The sequence below is a fragment of the Somniosus microcephalus genome, chromosome 3 (assembly GCF_052327205.1).
Source record: "Somniosus microcephalus isolate GS21.2 chromosome 3, FLI_Smic_1.0, whole genome shotgun sequence".
Taxonomy (NCBI): Eukaryota; Metazoa; Chordata; class Chondrichthyes; order Squaliformes; family Somniosidae; genus Somniosus; species Somniosus microcephalus.
The window spans coordinates 122,300,460-122,326,718 of NC_140989.1; the positions used below are offsets into that span (position 1 = coordinate 122,300,460).

At 48.1% G+C, this 26,259-nt stretch overlaps 1 protein-coding gene across 1 annotated transcript in view; it reads left to right on the plus strand.

Annotated features, from left to right (window-relative positions):
* Window positions 1–26,259, plus strand: part of LOC147121354 (utrophin-like) — a 210,784-nt gene that overhangs the window by 15,009 nt on the left and 169,516 nt on the right. Inside the window, exons 7-9 of the mRNA XM_085977745.1 lie at window positions 5,642–5,805; window positions 10,960–11,163; window positions 25,075–25,256. Of these exons, the coding sequence (XP_085833871.1) occupies window positions 5,642–5,805; window positions 10,960–11,163; window positions 25,075–25,256 (550 nt within the window). The remainder of the gene's footprint in view (window positions 1–5,641; window positions 5,806–10,959; window positions 11,164–25,074; window positions 25,257–26,259) is intronic.

Below are 26,259 nucleotides of genomic sequence, written 5' to 3' on the forward strand. Positions count from 1 at the left end.
ATTTAACAACTAAATAATAACTAATTACAATTACGGTTGCTAGATACATTGGTTGAAGTTAAGCAATTATAAGCTCAGTCTTTGAGGAGGCTTCCTGATTCTGTCTGGATAACGCCTCTTTGGGATATCAGGTTCTTCTGGCAAGGTTGAGTCGGGATCAATGTCGTTGTTTGGTTCGTCTGCTTCCAATATCACCGATTCTGCGGTAGATGCAATTGGTACTTCGGTTTCATCGCCAAGTGTATCAGATCGTGGTGTGGAGTTGACGTTTTCCAGTGACTCTAGAATCTGGTCAGCATGGCGTCTTACAATGCTCTCTCCAACGTCCACGGTATACATTAGAGGTCCTTGCCGTGTACAGATCGTTCCTGGCTGCCATTTCTCTGTGCGGTAGTCCCGGGCCAAAACTGGTTGACCTATCTTAAAACTCCTGGTCGGCCTTTCATTCATATTCTGAAACTGCCTGTTCTCCACATCGCTTCTGACGTTTGGCTTAACCAAATCCAAGCGGCATCGTAGTCTTCGATTGAAGAACATCATGGCTGGAGTTTGGTTGGTAACCGCATGTGTCGCATTCCGGTAGGCAAACAAGAAGTTATCCACCTTGTCTTGTAGGGGTATATCTTCATTACACATTGCCTTGATAGCCTTCTTGAATGTTTGAACAAACCTCTCGGCCAATCCATTAGTGGCTGGATGATATGGGGCGGATGTGTAATGCTTAACACCATTGTTCTTTAAGAACCTCCGGAACTCTTCAGACACAAACTGTGGTCCATTGTCAGAGCAAATCTGCTCAGGCAGCCCATTCCTGGCGAATATGGTTCGTAAGACTGTGATAGTTTTTTCTGTGGTGGTTGAGGACATTTTTATTACCTCTGGCCACTTTGAATGTGCATCCACCGCAATTAAAAACATCGAGTCCATAAATGGACCAGCAAAATCGATGTGCACCCTTTGCCATGGAGATGAGGGCCACTCCCATGGATGTAGAGGGGCTTGTGGTGGGGTGTTTTGGACCTTCTGGCATCCTGTACAGCTCTTGGTCATCTCTTCGATTTCTCTATCGATTCCCGGCCACCACACAAACGCTCTGGCTAAGTTCTTCATTTTACCCCTCCCAGATGACCCTCATGAAGCTCATTGAGCACTCTATCCTTCAATTTGGGTGGAATTACTACTCTGGATCCACACATCAAGGTTCCTCTGCACACTGACAGCTGTTCTCTTCTCGGCGAGAATGCTGCCAGCAGTGGTTCGCCATGTGCTGGCCATCCCTTCACCGTTAAATCATAGACCCAGGAGAGTGTCGGGTCATTTCGTGTTTCCTTTTCTATGTTTGCATTCGTCACAGGGAGACATTCGACTATAGTCGAGTGGAATAACTCCACTGGATCCACTGCCAGTTCTTCTTCCACTGTCGGCAACGGTAGGCGCGACAATCCATCAGCATTCCCATGCTGTTTAGTTCCTTTGTACTTGATGTCATATTGGTGTGCCCCTAGGAAAAGGGACCACCTCTGTAGCCGTTGTGCCGTCATTATCGGTACGCCCTTCTGAGGGTTGAAAATGGAGACGAGAGGTTGATGATCAGTTAGTGGAGTAAATTTCTGACCGTGCAGGTAGTGATTGAACTTCTTCACCCCCCACACCAGGCTGAGGGCCTCTCTGTCAATCTGGGCGTAGTTACGCTCGGCTGAAGTTAACGAGCGTGACGCAAAAGCTATCGGCCTCTCTGAACCATCAAGGAATTTATGTGACAGTACCGCCCCAACACCATCGGGAGACGCATCACACGCCAGTCTTATCGGTAGTGATGGGTTGTAGTGAGCCAATACTTCTCTTGAAGTGATTAGGTCCTTACTCTTAAAGGCCCGCTTACATTCATCGCTCCATTTCCATGCTACTCCCGTTCGTAGTAGGGCGTTCAGTGGATGCAGAATTGTGGACAAATTCGGCAAAAACTTATGGTAGTAATTCACCAATCCGAGGAATGACCTCAGTTGCGACACATTTTCAGGCGCTGGAGCCTTAACTACCGCTTCAATTTTGTCAGGGGACTTATGCAACCCCTCTTCATCAATCACGTGGCCACAATACGATATCTGTTTCTTAAAAAACTCGCACTTAAGGCGATTGGCTCGTAGCCCATGTTCACGTAGTCTAGTGAGCACCTGCTCTAGGTTGGCAAGGTGTTCACTGTCATCTTCACCTGTCACTAGGATGTCGTCCAAGTAACACTGAGTCCCCGGAATCCCTTGCAGGACTTGTTCCATCGGTCTTTGCCATATCGCCGGAGCTGATGCTACTCCGAATACCAGTCGATTATACTGGTAAAGACCTTTGTGAGTGTTTATCGTGAGATACTTCCTAGAGGATTCTTCAACCTCCATCTGCAAATATGCTTGTGCTAGGTCAATTTTTGTAAAACGCTTCCCTCCAGATAGTGAGGCGAAGATATCTTCTATCTTTGGAAGAGGATATTGTACTGTGTGAAGGACTGGGTTCACCATCACCTTGAAATCCCCACAGATGCGAATCTTCCTTGGCTCCTCAGACTTATTGTTTAACGTTTTCTTCATGACAGGAACGATGGGTGTCGCCCACTCGCTCCAGTCTACCTTAGATAACACGCCTGCCTTCTCCAGCTCTGCCTCGACGGCTGGGCGAATTGCATATGGTACCGGTCTTGCTTTGAAAAACTTGGGAATTGCATTCTCCTCTATTTTTATCGAGGCGGTTACGCCTTTACGAGTGCCCAGTTTTTGTTGAAATACCTCTTTGGCGTCAGCTAAGATTGTTGACAATCGTCCAGGAGTGACGCCGTCATCCTTTTTACCAGCCACCGTCAGTGCCTGAATGGAGTGCCAGTCTAAACTTATCTTTCTGATCCATTCACGTCCCAATAACGGTGGTCCACCATCTTGCAGAATGTAGAGATACAATTTCCGTATTTTCTTGCCATTGTATTCGACAGGCACCCTTATTTTTCCTCTGGGGTATACTTTTTGCCCCGTATACATCCTCAAGACAATGGATGTCTCTCTCAAGGGTATGTGTGAGAATAGCCGCTCGTAGTCTTGTTGATTCATGACGGTTAGAGCTGACCCTGTATCCAATTCCATTTTGACTTGGGACCCTGCTATCGTGAGGGTGACCCAAATGGTTCGGTGATCCTCTTTTGCGATTACGTTGTGAAGTTTGAGACAGCTTAGCCTCTTGTTCCCGGATTCACTATCGCTCATCTGGTCTTCGGAACTACTGTCTGTCATCTTTTGTACTTTCCTGTACGGTTCCTTAGTAGCCTTTTTGTTGTCGTTGGTCGTCTTCCCAGACCTGCAAACTTGTGCAATGTGTCCCATCTTTCTGCATTGCCTGCATATTTTGTCCTTGGACCAGCAGTCCTTCTGGTCATGGTTTGTTCTGCCGCAGCGATAACATTTTGCAAATCCCCATGTCATTTCGTGGGTGCCGTATTCCTGTGGCTTTTGTTGTATTTCCGCAGCTCCCCTTGCTGCTGTTTCGTACGATACTGCCACGCTGAAAGCCTTATCTAGCGTCAGCTCTTTCTCTGAGAGTAACCTCTTCTGGGTTCCTTCACTCAGGAGTCCACAGACAAATTTGCCCCGTAAGGTATCTGCCAGTCCTGCTCCGAACTGGCAGTGCTTTGATAGCTTGCATAGTTCCGTAAGGTAATCAGCATTGCTCTCATTTTTATGCTGATTTCTCCTGTGGAATTTAAATCTTTCTGCTATCAGCAGCGGTGTAGGATTTAGGTGTTCCTGTAGGATAGCAACAATTTCGTTAAAACTCTTCGCCTTCGGTTTGGCTGGAGTAATCAGGTTCCGCAATAGGCCGTACGTTCTTGCGCCCATTAAATTTAGCAATACCGATGCCTTTTTCTCATCGGCTATTTCGTTTGCCTCGCAATATACCTCGACTCTTTCCACATACGTGGTCCAGTCTTCTATTGCATTATCGAAGGCAGTGATCGCCAGTCTTTGGCATCTTGAAAATCTAAGATGGCGCCTCCCGCGCTTTTCCTTCTTCCCCGCCGAGTTAAGATGGCGCCTCCCGCGCTTTGCCGCTGCTGCCAACGCTGTTGCTGGCGATTTATATTTATTTTACTATCATGTAATGGCGATGCCCTATGGTCTTCGCGCCTCCCCGATTGCTGCTGCCAACGCCGCCCTCCGCGGTATTTTAATTTTTCTATCGCGCTTCAGTATTTGCTCCGTTAATTGAAGAACCGTTCCCATCGTGGAGCGGACCCTCTGGGACACTTCCCTCCCTCTTCTTGGGTCCGAACGCTGCACCGGCCGCGCCTGTGTGCTCCACCCTCTCTCTCTCTTTGCTTCCCGACTCGCTGCCCGGCCCCGTTGCAGAGCCACCCGATCGAGCTCTAGCCCGCCGCAGCCCAGGAAGGATCAGTGCACTACCTGCCACCAGCCCGATTAGCTGGGAAACCACAGACTGGAGACCAAGCCTGCCTCTCGATAGTCTCTCCTGCACTTTTCAATTCGATGATTTGGAGGGCGGTTGCCCACGGTCGACGCCCGTTTCTCGAGTTTCTTTGGATTATTTTTGTTTTCTTTCTTCTGGCTTCGACCTTCAATAACGTCGTCTGAGGTGCTGCCGAGTTGCAGGTAAGTTCGTTTCTTACTTGTCGCCAGTAATATGTCCGTGTATAATTGAGACACGGACTGCAGGAGTTGATTATAACAAGTCTTTACTGAATGGAGACAACCTGGAAACTGAAACTACAGAAGCCTGCTAGGGCCTTTTATACAGGGGTGGTCACTGCCGGTACTGCCGTCTGAGACCAGTTATTCCCTTAAAGGTACATACACAACAATGATAACCAGATAGTCTGTTTTTGCTATGTTGGTTGAAGGATAAATATTGGCCAGGACACCGGGGATAACTCCCCTGCTGCTCTTCGAAATATTGTCATGAGATTTTTTAAGTCCACCTGAGAGAGCAGACAGGGCCTCGGTTTAACGTCTCATCTGAAAGATGGCACCTCCGACAGTGCAGCACTCCCTCAGCACTGCACTGGAGTGTCCGCCTGGCTTTGTGCTCAAGTCCCTGGAGTGGGACTTGAACCCACAACATTCTGACTCGGAGGCGAGTGTGCTACCAACTGAGCCACAGCTGACACTACATAGGCCTAGTCTACTTAATCGCTCTTCATAGGACAGCCCCCCCATCCCAGGAATCAGTCTAGTGAACCTTCGTTACACTCCCTCTAAGGCAAGTATAACCTCCCTTAGATAAGGAGACCAAAACTGTACAGAGTACTCCAGGTGTGGTCTTACCAAGGCTCTATATAATTGCAGTAATGCTTCTTTACTCTTACACTCCAATCCTTTTGTAATAAAGGCGAACATACCACTTGCTTTCCAAATTGCTTGCTGTACCTGGATGTTAACTTGCTGTGACACTTTTTAGAGAGAGTCTGGTGAAAATGTTAGTGGGCATGTGCAGGATGCTGAATTTCAGTTCCTTTTTGAAGCGTGTCCAGTCCCTATGACCATTTGACTCCATATTGAGGCTTAAATAAATTGTACATTTTTAACTTTACATCTCTGCAGTGTTTGTGTAGGTCTCAGTTTCTGATTTATGTTATGTTTTTATGCAGATATTGCTGTTTCCCTGCCTGACAAGAAATCCATCATCATGTATGTAACTTCTTTATTTGAGGTGCTCCCTCAACAAGTCACTATGGAGGACATCCGAGAAGTGGAGACTCTGCCGAGGCAGTACAAAGTCGAATGTGCAGAGGGTCCGTTATCCCGTCAGCAGGTATGGGACTGCCTGTTATCACGTAGCTAGTGAAGTACACTACGATGAGAGTTCTAGGGTGAGATTAGTGAATTACCTAACTGGAATACTGGTCAAAGATGGTCCCTCAACATTATTGGGCTTATTCTGCTGGTGCGTGCTGTCGAGCATAGCTCTTGAGCCAGGAGCACAATATTGCTGAACACAAGCTTGAATACCATTTAGATTTTAGACTGGGGAATCTTTTTTGTTTCTTGTAACTTTTCTGCTATTCTTGTAATCCTTGTAGAAAGATGCAAGTGACTATGAGGCATGCCTGAGTGATGTAAGGATGGTGATGGCCATATTGCTGCTGATTTTTTTTCGCTTTAAAATGCTGAGTTATTGATCTTGTGTAAGTTATAAAAGTTAATCCTAATGGGTGAAATAAAGAGTAGATTTGCCTTTCTAAATCTAGGCTTTATTAACCTTAAAAACCCCGCAGCACATCTTCAACACCCAGTCCCAACCAAGGCTGTAGAGAACTGAATTTAAGATGGCCACCACAAATCACATGACATCAACTACCAATGAGTTTACAGCATACATCTCAAGGCAGGAAACAGACAACCAATCACAATACTACTTACAAAACAAGAATAATCACCACATTCACCCCTCCTTTTAAAACATACTCCAACCTAGGTAGCCTTTACAATTTACAATTAATTATTTATAACTAAAACAAATACAAATATAATATTTCAACAATTTTAAAACATTACTATCAAATTATTTTAAAAGTCCATTTTCAATCGGTCGACCGGATATCTTCGTGTCGACCTTCTTAACCTTGGTGAAATTCCTTGCCCTCCCACACCAGGAGACACAGAAGTATCTTCTGCAGGAAGGCTATCCATATCCCGATTATCAACGGTTTCCGGATTAGAAATCCCATCAGGAGGTAAACTGGGACGGTCATGAACATCCATTGAGGGCTGACTAATAGAATTACAATTATCTGCAATAGGATTGGAAATATTCGTAGTATCTGTGACGACATCCACATTATCTGAATCATGACTATTGTTAATATCCTCAGAAGAGGGCTGGCCACCACAAGGAGCCAAGTCTTTAATTGAAACAGTACTTTCTTTCCCATCTTGGAATCGAATATGAGCATATTGGGAATTTGCCTCTAACAGCTCCACCTCCTCCACTAAAGGATCATATTTTGACAATCTAACATGGCGTCGAAGCAGCACAGGTCCCTGCATAGTAAGCCATGAAGGTACCAAATATCCCGTAGTAGATCTCCGCGGATAGTTAAAGAGCCTTTCATGGGGGGTCACATTAGTAGCCGTTGAAAGCAATGATCTAATGGAATGCAGGGCATCAGGCAATACCATTTCCCACTGTGTATTCTTAAGGTTCCGGGATGTCAAAGCCAACATAACTGCCTTCCAGATCACCCCATTATATCGTTCACACTGTCCATTACCCTGGGGATTATACGGGGTAGTTCTACTAGTAGAGATTCCCCGACTGGAGGTATTCCTTCAACTGGGAAGACATATAAAAGAACTTCCCTGATCCGAATGGATATACGCAGGCATCCCAAAGATGACAAAAAGTTGAGTCAGACATTTGATAACTGTAGCAGCTGATACGTCTGCGCAAGGAAACGCAAAAGGGAACCTTGAAAACTCATCCACAACAGTAAATATATATCGATTCTGAGTCGTTGAAGGAAGAGGCCCCTTAAAATCAACGCTCAAATGTTCAAAAGGAGAAGTAGCCTTTATAAGATGAGCTCGTTGAGGCTTAAAGAAATTCGGTTTACACCGAGCACAAATAGAACATGATGAAGTCATCCGCTTGACGTCTTCAACTGAAAAGGGCAAATTCTTACTGCGTACGAAGTGTATCATCCTCGTAACACCAGGATGGCACAAAGCATTATGAAGATTAATAAGCGTATCTCCGTGAATCACAGAACAATAAGCCCTCGACAGCGCATCAGCAGCAACATTATCCTTCCCCGGACGGTAAACTATATCAAAATGGTAGCATGCCAACTCAATCCTCCACCTCATTTTATCATTCTTGATCTTTCCAAAATGTTTGACATCAAACATAAAGGACACAGATTTTTGGTCAGTTACCAACGTAAAATGTCGCCCCGATAAATAATGTCTCCATTTACACAGTGCTTCTACTATTGCATATGCCTCTTTCTCTATTGAGGAGTGTCTTTTCTCACTATTGTTCAAAGTACGTGAGAAAAAGGCCACAGGTCTTCCATTTTGGTTCAGAGTCGCCCCAATTGCAAAATTGGAAGCGTCCGTCTCAATCACAAAGGGAACCTGCTCATCAATAGAATGCACAACTGCTCCAAGGATATCCTTTTTGAAATTATCAAAACACGTCCTGGCCTCCCATGATAGAGGATATGTCGTAACCCGAATAAGGGGCCGGATCTTCTGCGAAAAGTTTGCAATCGAATTAGAATAATAAGAAAACAGTCCAACAACTCGTTGCAAAGCCTTAGAATTAGTAGGACAAGGTAAATCAATCAATGGTCGCAGGCGTTCTGGATCTGGTTTAATCTTGTTTCCCGAGATAATATACCCCAGTAGATTTACCTCAGTGGTCGAAAAGATACACTTCTCTTTATTAAAAGTTAAACCAACTTTTTCCGCAGCTTGAAGGAATCTTTCTAAATTAGAATCATGCTCCACCCTTGATTTGCCACACACCGTGATGTCATCTAAATATGTCCATTGCCCGTTGAAAACAGGCACCATTAGTAACACCAAATGGTACTCGGCAAAACTGATACAGCTTTCCGCCAGCCTCAAAGGCCGTATATGGTTGATCCCTCTTAACAATAGGAATCTGATGATAAGCACTCTTTAGGTCAATAGTGCTAAAAACCTTATACTGAGATACTTTGTTGATAAGCTCATCAATCTTAGGCAAAGGGTACGCATCTAATTGAGTATACCTATTAATAGTTTGAGAGTAGTCTATCACCATTCGTTTCTTATGTCTCTCGTTAGTGGTGACAACTACTTGTGCCCGCCAGGGCGAACAACTAGGTTCAATGATTCCTTCCAATAAAAGACGTTGAACTTCAGAATTAATAAATTCTTTATCCTGACTGCTATACCTTCTTGACTTGGTAGCAATTGGCTTATAATCCGGCATCAAATTGGAAAAAAGTGATAATGGAGAAATGGATAAAGAAGTTAATCCACAAATAGATAAAGGTGGCTTAGTTCCTCCAAAAGAAAGACTGAGAGACTCGTGTAATTGAAGCACATCATGACCAATCAAAATATCCGCACAGAGATTAGGCAAAACAGATAGGCGTATATCAGTATACGTATTACCTAGAAGAATTAATTTCACAAGGCAACAACCAGCTACTTGTGAGGTGAGAGTCGTCTGAGCCATACACACCTGATAAGTAACAGGCGAAATTTTCAAACGCTTCTCCTTCACAAACTGAAGACTTATAAAACTCTCGGTACTGCCCGTAGCTATAAGGGCCTTCACTTCTAACCCATTAACTTGGGCCGTAACTATAGCTTTATTTAGGCCATGAGCAAAGGCAGCAGAAACTGATGCAATAAACGCCCTATCTAAAGGCTGAATAGTCGCAGAGGAGGCAATTGATTTACAAACACGTGCATAATGACCTCTCTTGCCGCATTTACTACACACAGCCTCCCGAGCAGGACACTTCAGACGAGGGTGCCGGGCGTTCCCACAAAAATAACACTTCTGAATCCTAGAGGCAACAGCAGCCGAAGTAGAAACTGTTTCAGAATCTGGGAAACCACTCCTATTAAGTCCACATAATTCCTTTTCATCCGGAACTGCCGAAACCACAGTCGCAGGCCGATTAAAAAGAGCGTAAGAATCCGAACTTCTCTGAGCCAAATCCAATGTAGAGGCTTGCTCAAAAGCACTCTTGAGATCCAAAGTCTTATTTTCTAATAACCGCTGACGAATTGATCTAGACAGTAATCCATTAATAAAAGCATCCCGTACCGATTCTTCCTTATATTCTTCTGCCGACACGGCCTTATAATTACAGTTAGCACCAAGGCGCCGAAGTGCTTGTAAATAAGCATCCAAAGATTCTCCCACCTGCTGCCTATGGGCAGATAGAAGATGACGTGCAAATACCTCATTCTTTGGTTTAACAAAAATCTTTTCCAATGTAGCAATAGCCAATTCGTAAGTTTCACAGTCCAAGATATACTTATACACATCCGAAGCAATGTAGTTGATCAGTATATTCAACTTATTTAGAGACTCTTGATCCAACACACCCAAAAAGTTTTTAAATGTACGATACCAGTGTTTCCATTTATCATCCACTCCTGCAGAATTAGGGTCAGCATTAAATCGTTCCGGTTGAAGATATCGCTCCATTCTAACAAAAGGTTAATAAATTGAAATAAAGAGTAGATTTGCCTTTCTAAATCTAGGCTTTATTAACCTTAAAAACCCAGCAGCACATCTTCAACACCCAGTCCCAACCAAGACTGTAGAGAACTGAATTTAAGATGGCCACCACAAATCACATGACATCAACTACCAATGAGTTTACAGCATACATCTCAAGGCAGGAAACAGACAACCAATCACAATACTTCTTACAAAACAAGAATAATCACCACAATGGGTACTGTTAGATTGGTTACTGATTGCAACTGGTTATAGCACTTTGGCTTTAATCGTAGAAGGTTGGAGTTAGTGAGCCTTTATTAAGCAAAAAGCTTTAAAGCAGGGTGTCCAACCTGCAGCCTGTGGACCATGTGTGGCCCCTGAGCTTTAGGTGTCTGGCCCTTGAAGCCCAGTCAACCCAGTCCTACTGCCGATCGTTATTTCTTTGCCCTGTTTAAATTTTGAGAGACTGAAGGTTTGGAAAGGACTGTTCTTAGCGCTGTGTATAAATCTTAAACCAGAGCACCAGGATCTGTTCGTGTCCTTAACTTGATATATACAGATTATTTGCGGGCCTTAAGGCATCATCGTACACACCTGTACAGCTCACAAATGCAAAGGGCTTGGAGACCCCAGTTTGGAACTTTAGTCGAAGATTTAGATGTTCCAAAGTTCTTAACTTACAAGTGAATAGCCACCACCATAAAAGGGATTCTGTTTCTATTCTTTGATTAGAATGTGACCTCAGAAAAGGAGAGACACAGCTTTTGGGCTGAAACTCCCAGCACAGTGACTGAGATGGAGGTGGACTTGGACAGTTACCAGGCAGTTCTGGAGGAGGTTCTTACATGGCTATTGTCAGCTGAAGACACTCTTCAGATGCAAAGTGACATCTCCTCTGATGTTGAGGAGGTGAAGGAGCAGTTTCACATCCATGAGGTATGTACAGATACTGCATGTGTATCGGGAATTGTTGGGCTTTGGTCTTGTACTCTAAGATAGTTAAACCTTTGTTAGAGAAATAAAATAAATTGCAGTTAATATTTAGTAAAGAATAAACAATGCTTTCAAAGGACCAAGCCAACTGTCTTGATTTTAGCTGCTTTTATGTCATCTCTTAAACCCTCTAACCCAGGAGGTTAGAGTCCATGAAACAGCTCCCAGTACTTGTGCTGTTAAACCTATTTTACCGGAGTATACAAAAGGAACTAATACATGTTCTTATTGTAGATGTGCCTGGTCCAGTGAAGTGTACCGTTGCTACTCGCAAAACTCACTTTATTTAGACATTGCACAAGGTCACTTCAATTGCTGCCTGTCTTAAAGAACACAGAGTTCAAGAAATTTGTTTTAAGCAGTGATTGTTTTACAACAACTTGCATTTATATAGCACCTTTAATGTAGAAAATGTCTCGAGGTACCTCACAGAAGAGGGAACAAGTAGGTAGATGATTTAATGAATGGCTTTTGACAACGCTGCTTTATTTTCACACGGCAAGTAAAAATAGAAATTGTTGAGAATTCCATGACAGTGGTTTGAACAATACTACAGTTGATGTGATTGTGAGGGAAGTTATTTTCTCTTCCTCCCTTTCTCCAGATCATGCAACACTTTGTGGGTGGGTGAGATGCTTCTAGGCCTGTACTGCTCCAGATCAGGCTTTTGGGAGCAACACCAGAGTGTCCTAGGAATGGACCTTTTGCTTACATATTTATGTTGCACACATCTTGAAGATGCGAAAACGCTAAATATTTACATAGCCTTCCATCCCCTCCCCTCCCCTTTCCTGCCCTTCAAACGTCACACTTAAGACAAGCACTTCAATATTGGTGCTACCAGGAAATGTTTTGTTCTAACAGCAACAATTGTACAAGACTATAAAAGTTTCTTTTTATGTTCACAAAAACTCTGGTATTCTAAAATAATTGGAAGAAAATTGGGGGTTCCAAAGGGGTGTTTTGTCACAATTGTCCTTGGGTTGTTCTATTAAATCTTCACTCAAACTGAAACAGTTCTCTCTCCTGCTAAAACACCATGTGAATTCTAAACTGTTGTATCTCTTTCTGATATTTTGTACTTTTATACTAAGGATGTCATAATTTTAATGTTCTAATGCTTTGGTTTTTCTCCCTACTTATCTTGAGAATGTGGTAACCCATACGTCACAGTTTTTATTTTGCTAAATTCTGTTCTTTTAAACATCAGCTCATAATTTTAACCATATAAGCAGAAAGTAAAAGAAAAAATAGTTTAGGATGCAGAGACGTGTTTCATTATTTAAAATGTGATTGTGTTAATTTATGCTGCTGATTTTTCCCTTGACACGCTGTATAGTGTGGTGATCATGGGCTGCAAGTTGCAGGAGTCACTAATACTGAGAATTTTACACACAGTAGATGGAAGGGCTCGCTTTTAAATTAGCAAAGGGCTCAACTGTGAAACGACCATGGGAGCAGCAGCAGCAGATACTTGTTTTGCTTCTATTACCTTTTCTAATAGCCACAGTTGTGGTAAACACTGAAAGTAACCAGCGGTGCTGCACATGCTGGTGTCTCTGTCACTCCATACTCTCTTGGTGGTGCTCTGCACCCTTCTGACATTGAGAGTGACTCGGTTCTCAGAAGGCAAACACCAAATATTGGCTCAGTTTTCCACCAGCTGTGAAATGTACCACTGAAATAACGGTCATGAAGACTGTATGATTAGCATAACTTCATTGTGGCAACACAACACTTGAAACATTTATAGCCATCATTATTGGCCAAAGAAGAGTCGCTAACTTTAATGTCATGCTTATTCCAAAAAGGTAACGCCTAATAGATTGGCAGATTCCAGTCAATATATTAGATCTTGTAACATTAGCCAAAAAAGGAAGGTAAAAACAAAATGATAGTGATTCCCTAAAAATGTAGAGTACAAATCTGTGCAGATGTGACTGCCAAAGTAGCTTGAGGGTTCACTAGTACAGATGACTGATGCGCTATCAATTACTCATAAAAGACTGAGAGTTAGAAGAGTAACTAAAGGCTTTTATTAACAACAGAATGGAGGTCTGCCTCGCGTGGTCGACCGGTCCATGATACTAAGGGCTGGGGAGCAGTCACCTTTATACTAGGACCTGTGGGAGGAGTCAGCCGAGGCATGTCCAGGCATGTACACAGTGGAATACAAACAGGAATACAAACAGTGGTTTACCACATTCACCCCTTGTTTAAAATTGAGTCCGGCAGGGTGAAGTGTATTAAAAGTTAGTGTATTGGAGTCTCTCCGGAGGTCTTGTCTGCCGCTGTGATCTGCGTGGCGACGGCAGGGGTAGTGAAGTTTCCGGCGTCGAGTCCAGCGTAGGCTGTGGCACAGGCGTGTCGTCCTCGTAGATGTCGAGCGGGTCGCGGGGCCCAGGCCTGCCGTCTGCTGGGGCTGGATATCGGATCGTGGGGGGGGGGGGTGGTAGTGGGTAGTGGGTTACTGCGGCCCCCGAGGGTGCAAGGTCTCTTATGGAGACTGTGTCCTCCCGCCCGTCCGGGTATGCGATGTAAGCATACTGGGGGTTGGCGTGGAGGAGGTCGACCCTCTCGACCAGGGGGTCCGTTTTATGGGTCCTCACGTGTCTTCTCAGTAGGACCGGCCCTGGGGACGTCAGCCATGGCGGTAGCGATGTCCCCGATGTGGACTTCCTTGGGAAGACAAACATTTTCTCATGAGGGGTGGCGTTAGTGGCAGTGCAGAGCAGTGACCGAATAGAGTGGAGCGCATCGGGGAGCACATCCTGCCAGCGGGAGGTTGGAAGGCCCCTAGACTTTAAGGCTAGCAGGACGGCCTTCCAAGCTGTCGCATTTTCTCTTTCCACCTGTCCGTTCCCCCGGGGGTTGTAACTGGTGGTCCTGCTTGTGGCAATACCCCTAGTTAGCAGGTACTGACGGAGTTCGTCGCTCATAAACGATGAGCCCCGGTCGCTATGGATATAGCTGGGGAAGCCGAACAGGGTGAAGAGGTTGTTCAGACATTTAATGACCGTGGCACTGGTCATGTCCGGGCAGGGGAAGGCGAACGGGAAACGGGAGTACTCATCAATAATATTGAGGAAGTACACATTGCGGTCGGAGGAGGGGAGAGGCCCTTTAAAATCGACGCTCAGGCGCTCGAAGGGGCGAGTGGCTTTTATCAGGTGGGCCCTGTCTGGTCTATAAAAGTGCGGTTTGCACTCAGCGCAGACTTGGCAGTTCCTGGTCATGGTCCTGACCTCCTCAATAGAGTAAGGCAGGTTGCGGGCCTTGATGAAGTGGAAGAACCTGGTGACCCCCGGGTGGCAGAGGTCATTGTGGAGGGCCCGCAGTCTATCGATCTGCGCGCTGGCGCAGGTGCCACGCGATAGCGCATCCGGGGGTTCATTTAGCTTCCCGGGCCGGTACAAGATCTCGTAGTTGTAGGTGGAAAGTTCGATTCTCCACCTCAAGATCTTGTCATTTTTGATTTTGCCCCTCTGCTTGTTGTTAAACATAAAAGCAACTGAACGCTGGTCAGTGAGCAGGGTAAATCGTTTTCCGGCCAGGTAGTGCCTCCAATGACGCACAGCCTCCACAATCGCCTGGGCCTCCTTCTCAACAGCGGAGTGTCTGGTCTCCGGGCTTTGGAGGGTTCGTGAAAAGAAGGCCACGGGTCTCCCCGCCTGATTGAGGGTAGCGGCCAGGGCAAAGTCAGACGCGTCGCTTTCCACCTGGAAGGGGATGGATTCGTCCACTGCGTGCATGGTGGCTTTGGCAATGTCCTCCTTGATACGGTGGAAGGCTAAGCGGGCCTCTGCCGTCAAGGGAAAAGAGGTGGACTTGATCAGCGGATGGGCCTTGTCCGCATAGTAGGGGACCCACTGGGCGTAATAGGAGAAAAACCCTAGGCACCTCTTCAGGGCCTTGAGGCAGTGGGGCAGTGGAAGTTCCATAAGGGGACGCATCCGGTCGGGGTCGGGGCCGATGACTCCGTGTTCCACAACACAGCCAAGGATGGCGAGGCGGTTTGTGCGGAATATGCACTTCTCCTTGTTATATGTCAGGTTTAGGAGTTGGGCGGTGCGGAGGAATTTTTCGAGGTTTGCGTCATGGTCCTGCAAGTCACGGCCGCAGATGGTCACATTGTCCAGATATGGGAAAGTGGCCTGCAACGCATTTTGATCTACCATCCGGTCCATCTCCCTTTGGAAGACGGAGACCCCGTTGGTGACGCCAAAGGGAACCCTAAGGAAGTGATAGAGGCGGCCGTTTGCCTCAAAGGCAGTGTACTGGCGGTCCTCGGGGCGGATGGGGAGCTGGTGGTACGCTGATTTCAGGTCAATGGTCGAGAAGACGCGGTACTGCGCGATCTGGTTGACCATATCAGCTATACGGGGGAGTGGGTAGGCGTCCAGCAGGGTGTAGCGATTTATTGTCTGGCTGTAGTCGATGACCAGGCGCTGCTTCTCGCCGGTCTTAACGACCACAACCTGGGCTCGCCAGGGGCTGGTGCTGCCCTCAATAATCCCTTCTTTCAGGAGCCGCTCCACTTCGGTTTTAATGAAAACCCTGTCCCCGGCACTGTATCGCCTGCTCTTTGTGGCGATGGGCTTACAGTCGGGGGTGAGGTTAGCAAACAGTTGCGGGGGGGTGACTCTGAGTGTGGAGAGGTTGCACCTGGTGCGCGGCGGGCAGTTTGGAAGCTGCTGGCTGCGGACTGTGAGTGGGGGTAGGGGTCCACCGTACGCCATCGTAACACTTTTAAGGTGGCACTGAAAATCTAACCCCAGCAGGACGGCAGCGCAGAGGTCAGGCAGGACCAGAAGTTTAAAATGATCGTACACGGTCCCGTCTACTACGAGTGTCACCACGCAGTAGCCGCCGATGTCCGCCGACTGGGACTCGGAGGCCATAGAAATCCGCTGTTGCGCAGGCAGGACTGGGAGAGAGCAACGCCGCACCGTGTCGGGGTGGATGAAGCTCTCCGTGCTCCCAGAGTCAAAAAGGCAGATTGTATCGTGACCATTTACCTTAATGTCCATTGTGGAACTGGCCAGTTGGTGCGGTCTCGCTTGGTCCAGTGTAACGGATGCCAGCGTAGGGGTCGGTGTGTCGCTGCGGGTATCAGATGAGGCGGTGTCGGGGGCCTGCTGCGTCCCGGCTGTCGTCCAAGATGGCGGCGTCCATGATCCCCATGTGGCTGGAGGCGTCCAAAATGGCTGCTGTACCGGTGATTCGCACATGGCCGGGGAGGTCCAAGATGGCGGCCCGCATGGCCCACACGCGGCGCTGCTGGGGTTCGGGGTGGCTTTGGCCCTGCAGACGCTAGCGTAGTGTCCCTTCTTCCCGCAGCCCGAGCAGATCGCGTTTTTCACCGGGCAGCGCGCTCTGGGGTGTTTTGCCTGGCCACAGAAGTAGCATTTCTGGCCTTGGGGCACTGCTGTCTGGCCTTGGGACACTGCTGCGGTAGTTGGGCCGTTGCTGGGGTGGCACGGCGCTATGAGGCGGTCCTACCGTGTCCCAGGCTGTCATTCCCCGCGGCGTCCACGGTGCAGAGGAGTAGGCATCCATGCCCTGGTAGGCTGCATCCAACGATAGTGCGAGTTCAGAGGCCTTGTTGAGGTCGAGGTTACTCTGCTCCAACAGTCGCTGTCGGGTGTAATTGGATCTGTGGCCCGCTACAAAAGCGTCCCGGATAAGTTCCTCTGTGTACACGGCGGCCTTTACATCCTTACAACCACAGGCCCGGCCAAGCACAGACAGTGCCTGAAGGTATTCCACGGTCGATTCCCCAGGTTGTTGTTTACGACTCCCCAGGAGGTGCCTGGCGTACACTTCGTTCACTGGGCGCGTGTACTGGTCCTTGAGGAGCTTGATAGCGTCCGCGTACGAGGTCGCGTCTTGGATGACCGAGTACACTCGGTGGTTCACTTTGGAGGTCAGGACATCCAGTTTGTCCTCGTCCGATTTGATTGCTTCGGAGGCGGTCAGGAATTTTTCGAAACACTTAAGCCAGTGAGTAAACTTGGTGGATGAGTCCGCCTCCCGATGATCTAAGTCCAGGCATGCTGGTGTGAGGATCTTCTCCATTATAAAAATGTTGTTAATAAAATTGATGCGCTATCAATTACTCATAAAAGACTGAGAGTTAGAAGAGTAACTAAAGGCTTTTATTAACAACAGAATGGAGGTCTGCCTCGCGTGGTCGACCGGTCCATGATACTAAGGGCTGGGGAGCAGTCACCTTTATACTAGGACCTGTGGGAGGAGTCAGCCGAGGCATGTCCAGGCATGTACACAGTGGAATACAAACAGGACAAACAGGAATACAAACAGTGGTTTACCACAATGACAACAAGAGAAACTTATGTGAGAGATGGGGTGAAAGATGTTTAAAGACAGAGAAAGAAATGGAAATAGTGGAATATCAGCAGACTTTTAAAATAAATTATAAACACAACGGAGACCATTTTGCTTTAATAAAATTTCAGAACAAATTTTCAGGAATGGGATAAAGGGAAAACAAAATTCAAATGTAATTTCAAAGATAAGTATAGATGAGGGTGGTCATTTGCCCGACCTAGGTGTCCATCCATGGAAACCTATGGTTTGTCCATCACAGAATCTAACTGCCTCTTGAATGGCTTCAGAGGTTTTGCCTCCACTCCTCTACCTGTATACAATAGATAGGAAATCTTTAACACATACTCGTTAACCAAGTGCTCCCTTTTACCATCGCAGTAAACCTTTCTGTGTAGAGTTTGTATACAAAGGGTTGTCTGCTTTGCAGGAAGGTTAGTTGGTCATTTATTATTGTTTGTGGGATCTTGCTGTGTGCAAATTGGCTGCCGTGTTTCATGAATTACAAGTGATTACATATCAAAAAAAGTACTTTTATTGGCTGTGAAGCACTTTGGAACATGCTGAGGATGTGAATGGTGCCATATAAATGCAAGTTCTTTAAAGAAGGGAAAGATTGAAATGTTTTGTAATGTGCTGCTGGTGCAGTAGTGGTGGGTGAAGAAATGTGTAACATCTCCGATGTATCAGTAGTTGAGTTGATGTGCGTATGCCAGCATTGGTGGTCTAATTAAGATAGTGGAGTTTAAAACATTGAAGGCCTGAAGTGTTTGACTGAAATCCCCATGTATGACCCTTAACATGGTGTCAGAGACGTAGCCTCTTACAGGCTTTCCATCCCCAAGTGGATCAAACTCCTTGGGGTTTAAAATTAAATGGGTTAGTACCTGCGCCAAAATGGCATAAAAAGAAATTTTACCTAAAAGTGTTAACCATTGCTATTAGCAGAGAAAATGCATAGTAGTCAGAAATTAAATATTTCTTTATTTTAAAAACAAATGAAAATAGACAAGGAAATCTGCAGGACGGTGTTGGGTGAGTTTGTTATGCAGTAGGATGACTTTCTGTAAAAACAATTTGATTTAACCCATTAAGGAAGGTTGCAGGTTGTCTATATATATATATATATATATATATATACTTTACTATACTATATCTTATATATATAAATCGGTACTTCTGTCTGTCATTCTGTCTGTCTGTCATTCTGTCTGTCATCGCGTGTGCGTCTGGCGGGCTATGCGCTCGAAAGTTACAGGGCGTACCTACGCGTGCGTTACCTCCAAAGAAAGCTTACGCTTCCGAGACGGTTTTAAGCGTATTTACGTTTCGGCCGGGCTAAAATCGCGCCCGCGGTATCCCAAAAACCTTCAACATTCCGCTCATAAGCATCTCATTATCCGCTCATTAGCGACAGAGTGACCTCGAGGTCGACCAATCGTACGGCGGCTTGCTGCCGCGTGCGGCCGGGCCCTCCTACGGTCGAGTGACGGGACGATTGACCAATCCTACGCTTTGGTGACCTGACGGTCGGACCTTATCGTTCTGAACCGAGGTGAGTCGCCGCCATCTTGCTTCCATTCTTTTTCCTGCTTTCTGCGTCTTTCTTTTCAAATATACATTTCCACCAAAATAAAATTGAATTTATTAAATTGTTTTTAAAAAAATCACTCACTTGTAAACCTAACCTGAACATTCTTTTTCCTACCTTTCCCCGTTTTTTTCTTAGGCCTCAAAGCCTGCGCCTTTCTTGCCCAGCCAGGCCCGAGCTAGGTGATTGCGCTTCTGCTAAGCTCCTCACCACCACCCCCCCCCCCCCCCCCCCCGCCGTGTCACGTTACCCAGGGCAACGGCGTCAGCCACGAGGGTCAGGGTGCGCGCGCAGCAGGAGCAGGTGAGACGCGGCGTCTCTGTTCCGCGCTCGGCGGCGGGGGGGGGGGGGGGGGGCGGCAGGGCTCGGCCGCCGGCCGTCTCTCAGAACCGCAATCGGCCTCGGCCGGGGGGGGGGGGGGAGGGGGGCGTGGCTCGGCCGCCAGCCGTCTCTCAGAGCTGCAATCGGGCTCGGCCGGGGGGGGGGGGGGGGCCTCGGACAGCGGGGCTCTCGGCCGGGGGGGGGGGTGCGGGGCTCGGAGAGCGGGGCTCTCGGCCTGGGCCTCCTTCCGCCCCCCCTTCCCCTTCCCTTTTCCCCCCTGCCCCCTCCTTGTCCCCCCCGCCCCCTTTCCCCCCCCACCCGCTCTCTCTTTTCCCCCCCCGTCGCTCTCTCTCTTCCCCCCCCCCCCCCAGTCGCTCTCTCTCTCTCTCCCCCCCCCTCCCCCAGTCGCTCTCTCTCTCCCCCCCCCCCCCCCCCCCAGTCGCTCTCTCTCTCTCTCTCTCTCTCTCTCTTCCAACAACAGCATGCCCTCGAAAAAGCCTCGGCACCGCCAGGCACATCGGTACTTCTGTCTGTCATCGCGTGTGCGTCTGTCGGGTATGCGCTCGAAAGTTACAGGGCGTACCTACACGCGCGTTACCTCCAAAGAAAGCTTACGCTTCCGAGACGGTTTTAATCGTATTTACGTTTCGGCCGGGCTAAAATCGCGCCCGCGGTATCCCAAAAACCTTCAACGTTCCGCTCATAAGCATCTCATTATCCGCTCATTAGCGACAGAGTGACCTCGAGCTCGACCAATCGTACGCCGGGTTGCTGGCGTGTGCCGCCGGGCCAATCGGTGCGTGTGTGGGCGGGCCTTATCGTTCTGAACCGAGGTGAGTCGCCGCCATCTTGATTCCAAACTTTTCCTTTCTTTTTCCCACTTTCTGCGTCTTTAAAAAAAAACTTTGCTTTTAGAACTCACATTGTTTTAAAAAAAAATGATTTAGAAACGAATTAACTTATCTAATCTCATTAATTTTCCTACCTTTCCCCGTTTTTCCAGGTAGGCCTCGAAGCCTCGGCTTCTCCTTCGCACCCACGCCCGAGCTAGGCACCTCCCGGCCCCACTCGAAGGCTGGAGGGCCGAGCCTCAGCCCAGCGCCGCTAGGGTGTGCGCGCAGCAGGAGCTGAGACGCGGCGTCTCTCTCTGGCTCGGCCGGGCTTGCTGAGCGTCAAGCGTCACCCTGGCAACCGGTCCCCCGGCCGTCTCGCACAGCCGCAATCGGCGGTCTTCACCTCGGGGGGTTTGGGGGGGGGGGGGGCGCGCGACCCTCTGCGGGGGCCGCGACCCACGGGTGGGGTGGGGCGACCCTTGGGGGGGGCCGCGACCCTGGGGGGGGCCCAAGCGTCACCCTGGCAACCGGCCCCCTCCCCGGCCGTCTCGCCAGCAGCGCCTCGTGAGTCGTGGGGGCGGCCATCTTCTCCGCCATTTTGTTCAACTTCGACCTCGTGGGGATCCGCGTCATGGGCGCCGCCATTTTGTCTCCAGACCCGACCACCGCCTCACCTGCCGACTACAGCAGCTCACTCAGCCATACACTGACCTCCGTCACGCTTGACCAAGCTCTCCCGCATCATCTGTCCAGGTCCATGATGGACATCGAAGTAAACGGCCACGCCACGACCTGCCTGTTCGACAGCGGGAGCACGGAGAGTTTTATTCACCCAGACACGGTGCGCTGCTACTCCCTCACTGTCCGGCCAACGCGCCATCGGATCTCGATGGCGTCGAAGTCCCATTCAACAGACATCAGTGGCTACTGTGTGGTGACCCTGTCGGTTAGGGGCACGGAATATAAAAACTTTAAACTTCTCGTCCTGCCCCAGCTCTGCGCTGCCGTCCTACTAGGGCTGGATTTCCAATGCCACCTTCAAAGTGTCACTTTGGCATACGGTGGACCCCTCCCCCCCACTCTCAGTCTACAACCAGCAGTTTTTAAACCGCCCGCCGCGTACCACCTGCGGCCTCTCCACTCTCAAAGTCACGCCCCCCTCGTTAGCTAACCTCACCCGCGACTGTAAACCCGTCGCTACCAAGAGCAGGCGGTACAGCGCCGGGGACAGAGCTTTTATTAGCTCTGAGGTGCAGCGACTCCTGAAGGAGGGCATCATCGAGGGGAGCACCAGCCCCTGGCGTGCCCAGGTCGTAGTCGTTAAGACCGGCAATAAACACCGCCTGGTCATCGACTACAGCCAAACCATAAACCGGTACACCCAGCTGGACGCATACCCCCTTCCCCGCATATCTGATATGGTCAACCAGATTGCACAGTACCGGGTATTCTCCACCATCGACCTTAAGTCGGCCTATCACCAACTCCCTATCCGCCCTGAGGACCGCCAGTATACCGCCTTCGAGGCGAATGACCGCCTCTACCACTTCCTTAGGGTTCCCTTCGGCGTCACCAACGCGGTTTCGGTCTTCCAAAGGGAGATGGACCGGATGGTTGACCAGAACGCGCTGCAGGCCACGTTTCCTTATCTAGATAACGTCACCATCTGCGGCCACGACCAGCAGGACCATGATGTTAATCTGGAGAAATTCCTCCGTACGGCCCAACGGCTGAATCTCACTTACAATAAGGAGAAATGTATGTTTAACACCTCGCGCCTTGCCATCCTCGGCTGCGTAGTAGAGAGCGGAGTCATCGGCCCTGACCCCGAAAGAATGCGCCCCCTTATGGAGCTTCCCCTTCCCCACTGTCAAAAGGCACTGAAGAGAACCCTGGGGCTCTTCGCTTACTATGCCCAATGGGTGCCCAATTATGCGGACAAAGCCAGACCCCTCATGAAGTCCACCTCCTTCCCCCTGACAGCAGAAGCATGCGCAGCCTTCTCCCTCATAAAAGGAGACATTGCGAAGGCCACAATGCACGCAGTGGATGAGTCCATCCCTTTCCAAGTGGAGAGCGATGCATCCGACTTCGCCCTAGCTGCAACCCTTAACCAGGCGGGGAGACCTGTGGCCTTCTTCTCAAGGACCCTCCAGGGCCCTGAGATCCGACACTCTTCTGTCGAGAAGGAGGCCCAGGCGATTGTGGAAGCGGTACGACCCTGGAGGCATTACCTGGCAGGCAAACGATTTACCCTCCTCACCGACCAGCGTTCGGTTGCTTTTATGTTTAATAACAAGCTGAGGGGCAAAATCAAGAACGACAAGATCTTGAGGTGGAGAATTGAGCTCTCCACCTACGATTACGATATCTTGTACCGGCCTGGTAAACTCAACGAGCCCCCAGATGCTCTATCACGAGGTACATGCGCCAACGCGCAAGTTGATAGACTGCGGACCCTCCACAATGACCTCTGCCACCCCGGGGTCACTAGACTTTACCACTTCATTAAGGCCTGCAACCTGCCCTACTCCATCGAGGAGGTCAGGACCATGACCAGGAACTGCCAAGCCTGTGCCGAATGCAAACCGCATTTCTATAGGCCGGACAGAGCAAGCCTGATCAAGGCCACCCGCCCCTTCGAGCGCTTGAGCATCGATTTTAAGGGGCCCCTCCCGTCCTCTGAACGTAATGTGTACTTCCTCAACATTATTGACGAGTACTCCCGTTTCCCCTTTGCCATCCCCTGCCCAGACATGACCAGTACCACGGTCATCAAATGCCTGAACGACCTCTTCGCCTTGTTCGGGTTCCCGAACTATATACATAGCGACCGGGGCTCATCCTTCATGAGCGAGGAACTTCGCCAGTTCCTGCTCGCGAGAGGTATTGCTGCGAGCAGGACCACCAGCTACAACCCCCGGGGGAACGGCCAGGTGGAAAGAGAGAACGCGACAGTTTGGAAGGCCGTCCTCTTAGCCCTAAAGTCTAAGGGCCTCCCAACCTCTCGCTGGCAGGAAGTCCTCCCGGCAGCGCTCCATTCCATCCGGTCACTGCTTTGTACCGCCATTAACGCCACCCCTCATGAGCAAATGTTTGTTTTCCCCAGGAAGTCGACTACGGGAACCTCGCTACCAACATGGCTGACTTCTCCGGGGCCCGTCCTGCTGCGGAAGCACGTGAGGACCCATAAAACGGACCCCCTGGTCGAGAGGGTGAACCTCCTGCACGCCAACCCCCAGTATGCTTATGTGGCATACCCAGACGGGCGGGAGGACACAGTCTCCTTGCGAGACCTCGCACCCTCGGGCACCCCCGAGATACCACCGTTATCCCCCACCACTCCCCCAAATCCAGCTCCTGTCGGCGGCATGCCGGAACCCCAGGAGCCTTCGTCGACCACGCAGACACCAGCATTAACATCGGATACGGCACCACCGCAGCCGCTGCTGCGCCGATCAGAAAGGCTTACGAGGCCTCCTGATAGACTGACATACACGAACTGGTAGTACACTTCACCCCGCCGGACTCAATTTTAAACAAGGGGTGAATGTGGTAAACCACTGTTATCGTTCACAACCGTTCACTATTGTTACACTGTTGTTATCACTGTTTACACTGTTGTTATCACTACACAAGGTTACCTCTTGCCACGCACGCTGTTATACCTAGGCATACCTCAGCTGACTCTGCCCATGGCTCCGCCTGCTTGCCCAGGTATAAAGGTGACCGCTTGGCTAGTATTCTTCCTTGTTGGAACCGATCACCCACGAGGGTGGGCTCTGTTATTTAGCCAATAAAAACCTATAGTTACTATCTTAACTCGTCGCTTTTCATGGAATGAATTGATAGGTATATCACTGCAAAAACGGGGAAAGGTAGGAAAATTAATGAGATTAGATAAAAGATTTAGAAAGTAATTAACTTTTTTAAAAAACAATGTGTTTTAAAAGCAACTTTTTTTTTAAGTCGCAGAAAGCGGGAAAAAGAAATGAAAAGTTTGGAATCAAGATGGCAGCAACTCACCTCGGTTCAGAACGATAAGGCCCGCCCACACACGCACCGATTGGTCTACCGTCAGGTCACCGAAGCGTAGGATTGGTCAATCGTCCCGTCACTCGACTCTAGGAGGGCCCGCACGCACCAGGAACCCGCCCCCGCCACGCAGCGATTGGTCGACCATCGGGTCGCTCGACCGTACGATTGGTCGACCTCGATGTCACTCAATGCTAATGAGCAGATAATGAGCGGAATTTTGAACGTTTTTTGGATACCGCGGGCACAATTTTTGTCTCACCGAAACGTAAATACGCTTACAACCGTTCTGGAATCGTAAGCTTTCTTTTGATGTAACACTCGTGTAGGTACGCTCTATAACTTTTGATTGTAAAGCCGGACAGAGAGACAGAAAGACAGACAGAGAGACATACCGTTTTATATATATAGATACGGTGCTGTTTGCTTTTATTTGAAGTTACAGTAATACATTTCTGGGGTTTTAAACCAATTTTTTTTATTCCATAAAATTGCAATTTAGGCTGAAAACTGATTTTTCTTTGAAAGGCAGAATTAGCCAAAGCGCACAATTTGTGAACTGAAGGTAAACTAAAATAGTTGCTTAGGTTATCATTGTGCACCAGTGTGGCTTTTGTTATTGAATATGGAATGACTGGTGGGTATGATTACTTTTCTCAGCCATGAGTGGATTTTGTTAAACATGTAGCCTCCATTTAACTGCCTTTCTCATCCTTCTTGGCCCAGGGGTTTATGATGGAGCTGACTGCACACCAGAGTAATGTGGGTAATGTACTTCAGGCTGGAAACCAGCTCATTGCACAGGGCAATCTGACAGAAGAGGAGGAGATTGAGATCCGAGAGCAGATGACTTTGCTCAATTCTAGGTGGGAAAGCCTGAGAGTTGCCAGCATGGACAGACAAGCCAAGTGAGTTGTAAACTGACTCTTCAGACTAAATGTCTTTAACATTGTAGCTTAAGACCATTATTATCGAGAACAGCTGTTGAATTAATGCATGTTATGTGGCTTGGAGAAAGCCTTTCAATATTAATTTTTTTAAATGTTGCCTAATTCCTTTCTTTGGCTAGCTGGGTGTCTGACTTGAGTGCAAACCCATCGCCAGGTCTAAGCTAATGAGAGCCACAGTACTCCAGATGGGGTCTGACCAAGGCTCTGTGCAGCTGAAGCATTGCTTCCTTCCCATTGGATTCCAGCCCCCTAGAGATAAAGGCCAATATTCCATTCGCCTTTTTGATTACTTTTTGTACCTGTACACTAGCTTTTAGTGATTTGTGTACCTGGACACCCAAATCTCTGCTCCTCCATGGCTCCTAGTCTATTGCAATTAGAAAGTATTCCACATATATTTGTCTTTCTCGGATCCAAAGTGGATGACCTTACACTTCCCCACATTGATCTCCATCTGCCACAGTTTTGCCCTCTCATGAAGCATGGCAATTAGATTTGAAGATGATTCTCCCAAGTGTTATCGGACCAGTGATTTATAAAACCTTAGCATAACTAGGCTTTTTACGCCGCTGTTCTTTGTCTCCAAACAATACATTTGCTTTCTTTATTGATTCAAGATATTGTCTTGATATTGAAAGTGACGAGATTACTATTACTTCTAGGTCCCTTTCTAGTCAAATTCTGTGTACATTTATGGTGAAAATGCCAGACTAATGCTTTGGGGCATGGCTGTATATGACTGACGAGTTCTTGATGTTAGAGTGTAGTCACTTTCACGCTTTGTCTCACTTACATTCTCTCTCTCTCTCTCCATCTCCTTCTAGTGGGGGTATGTGTAGGGAAATATCCATTCCTAGTCAGTGAGAATTTTTCATCAAAAAAATTTATGAAATCTGCTGCTATTAATGTGGTGGAAGGTCATTGCTTTTAGGAAGACATTTGTTCACTGATTCAAGCACTT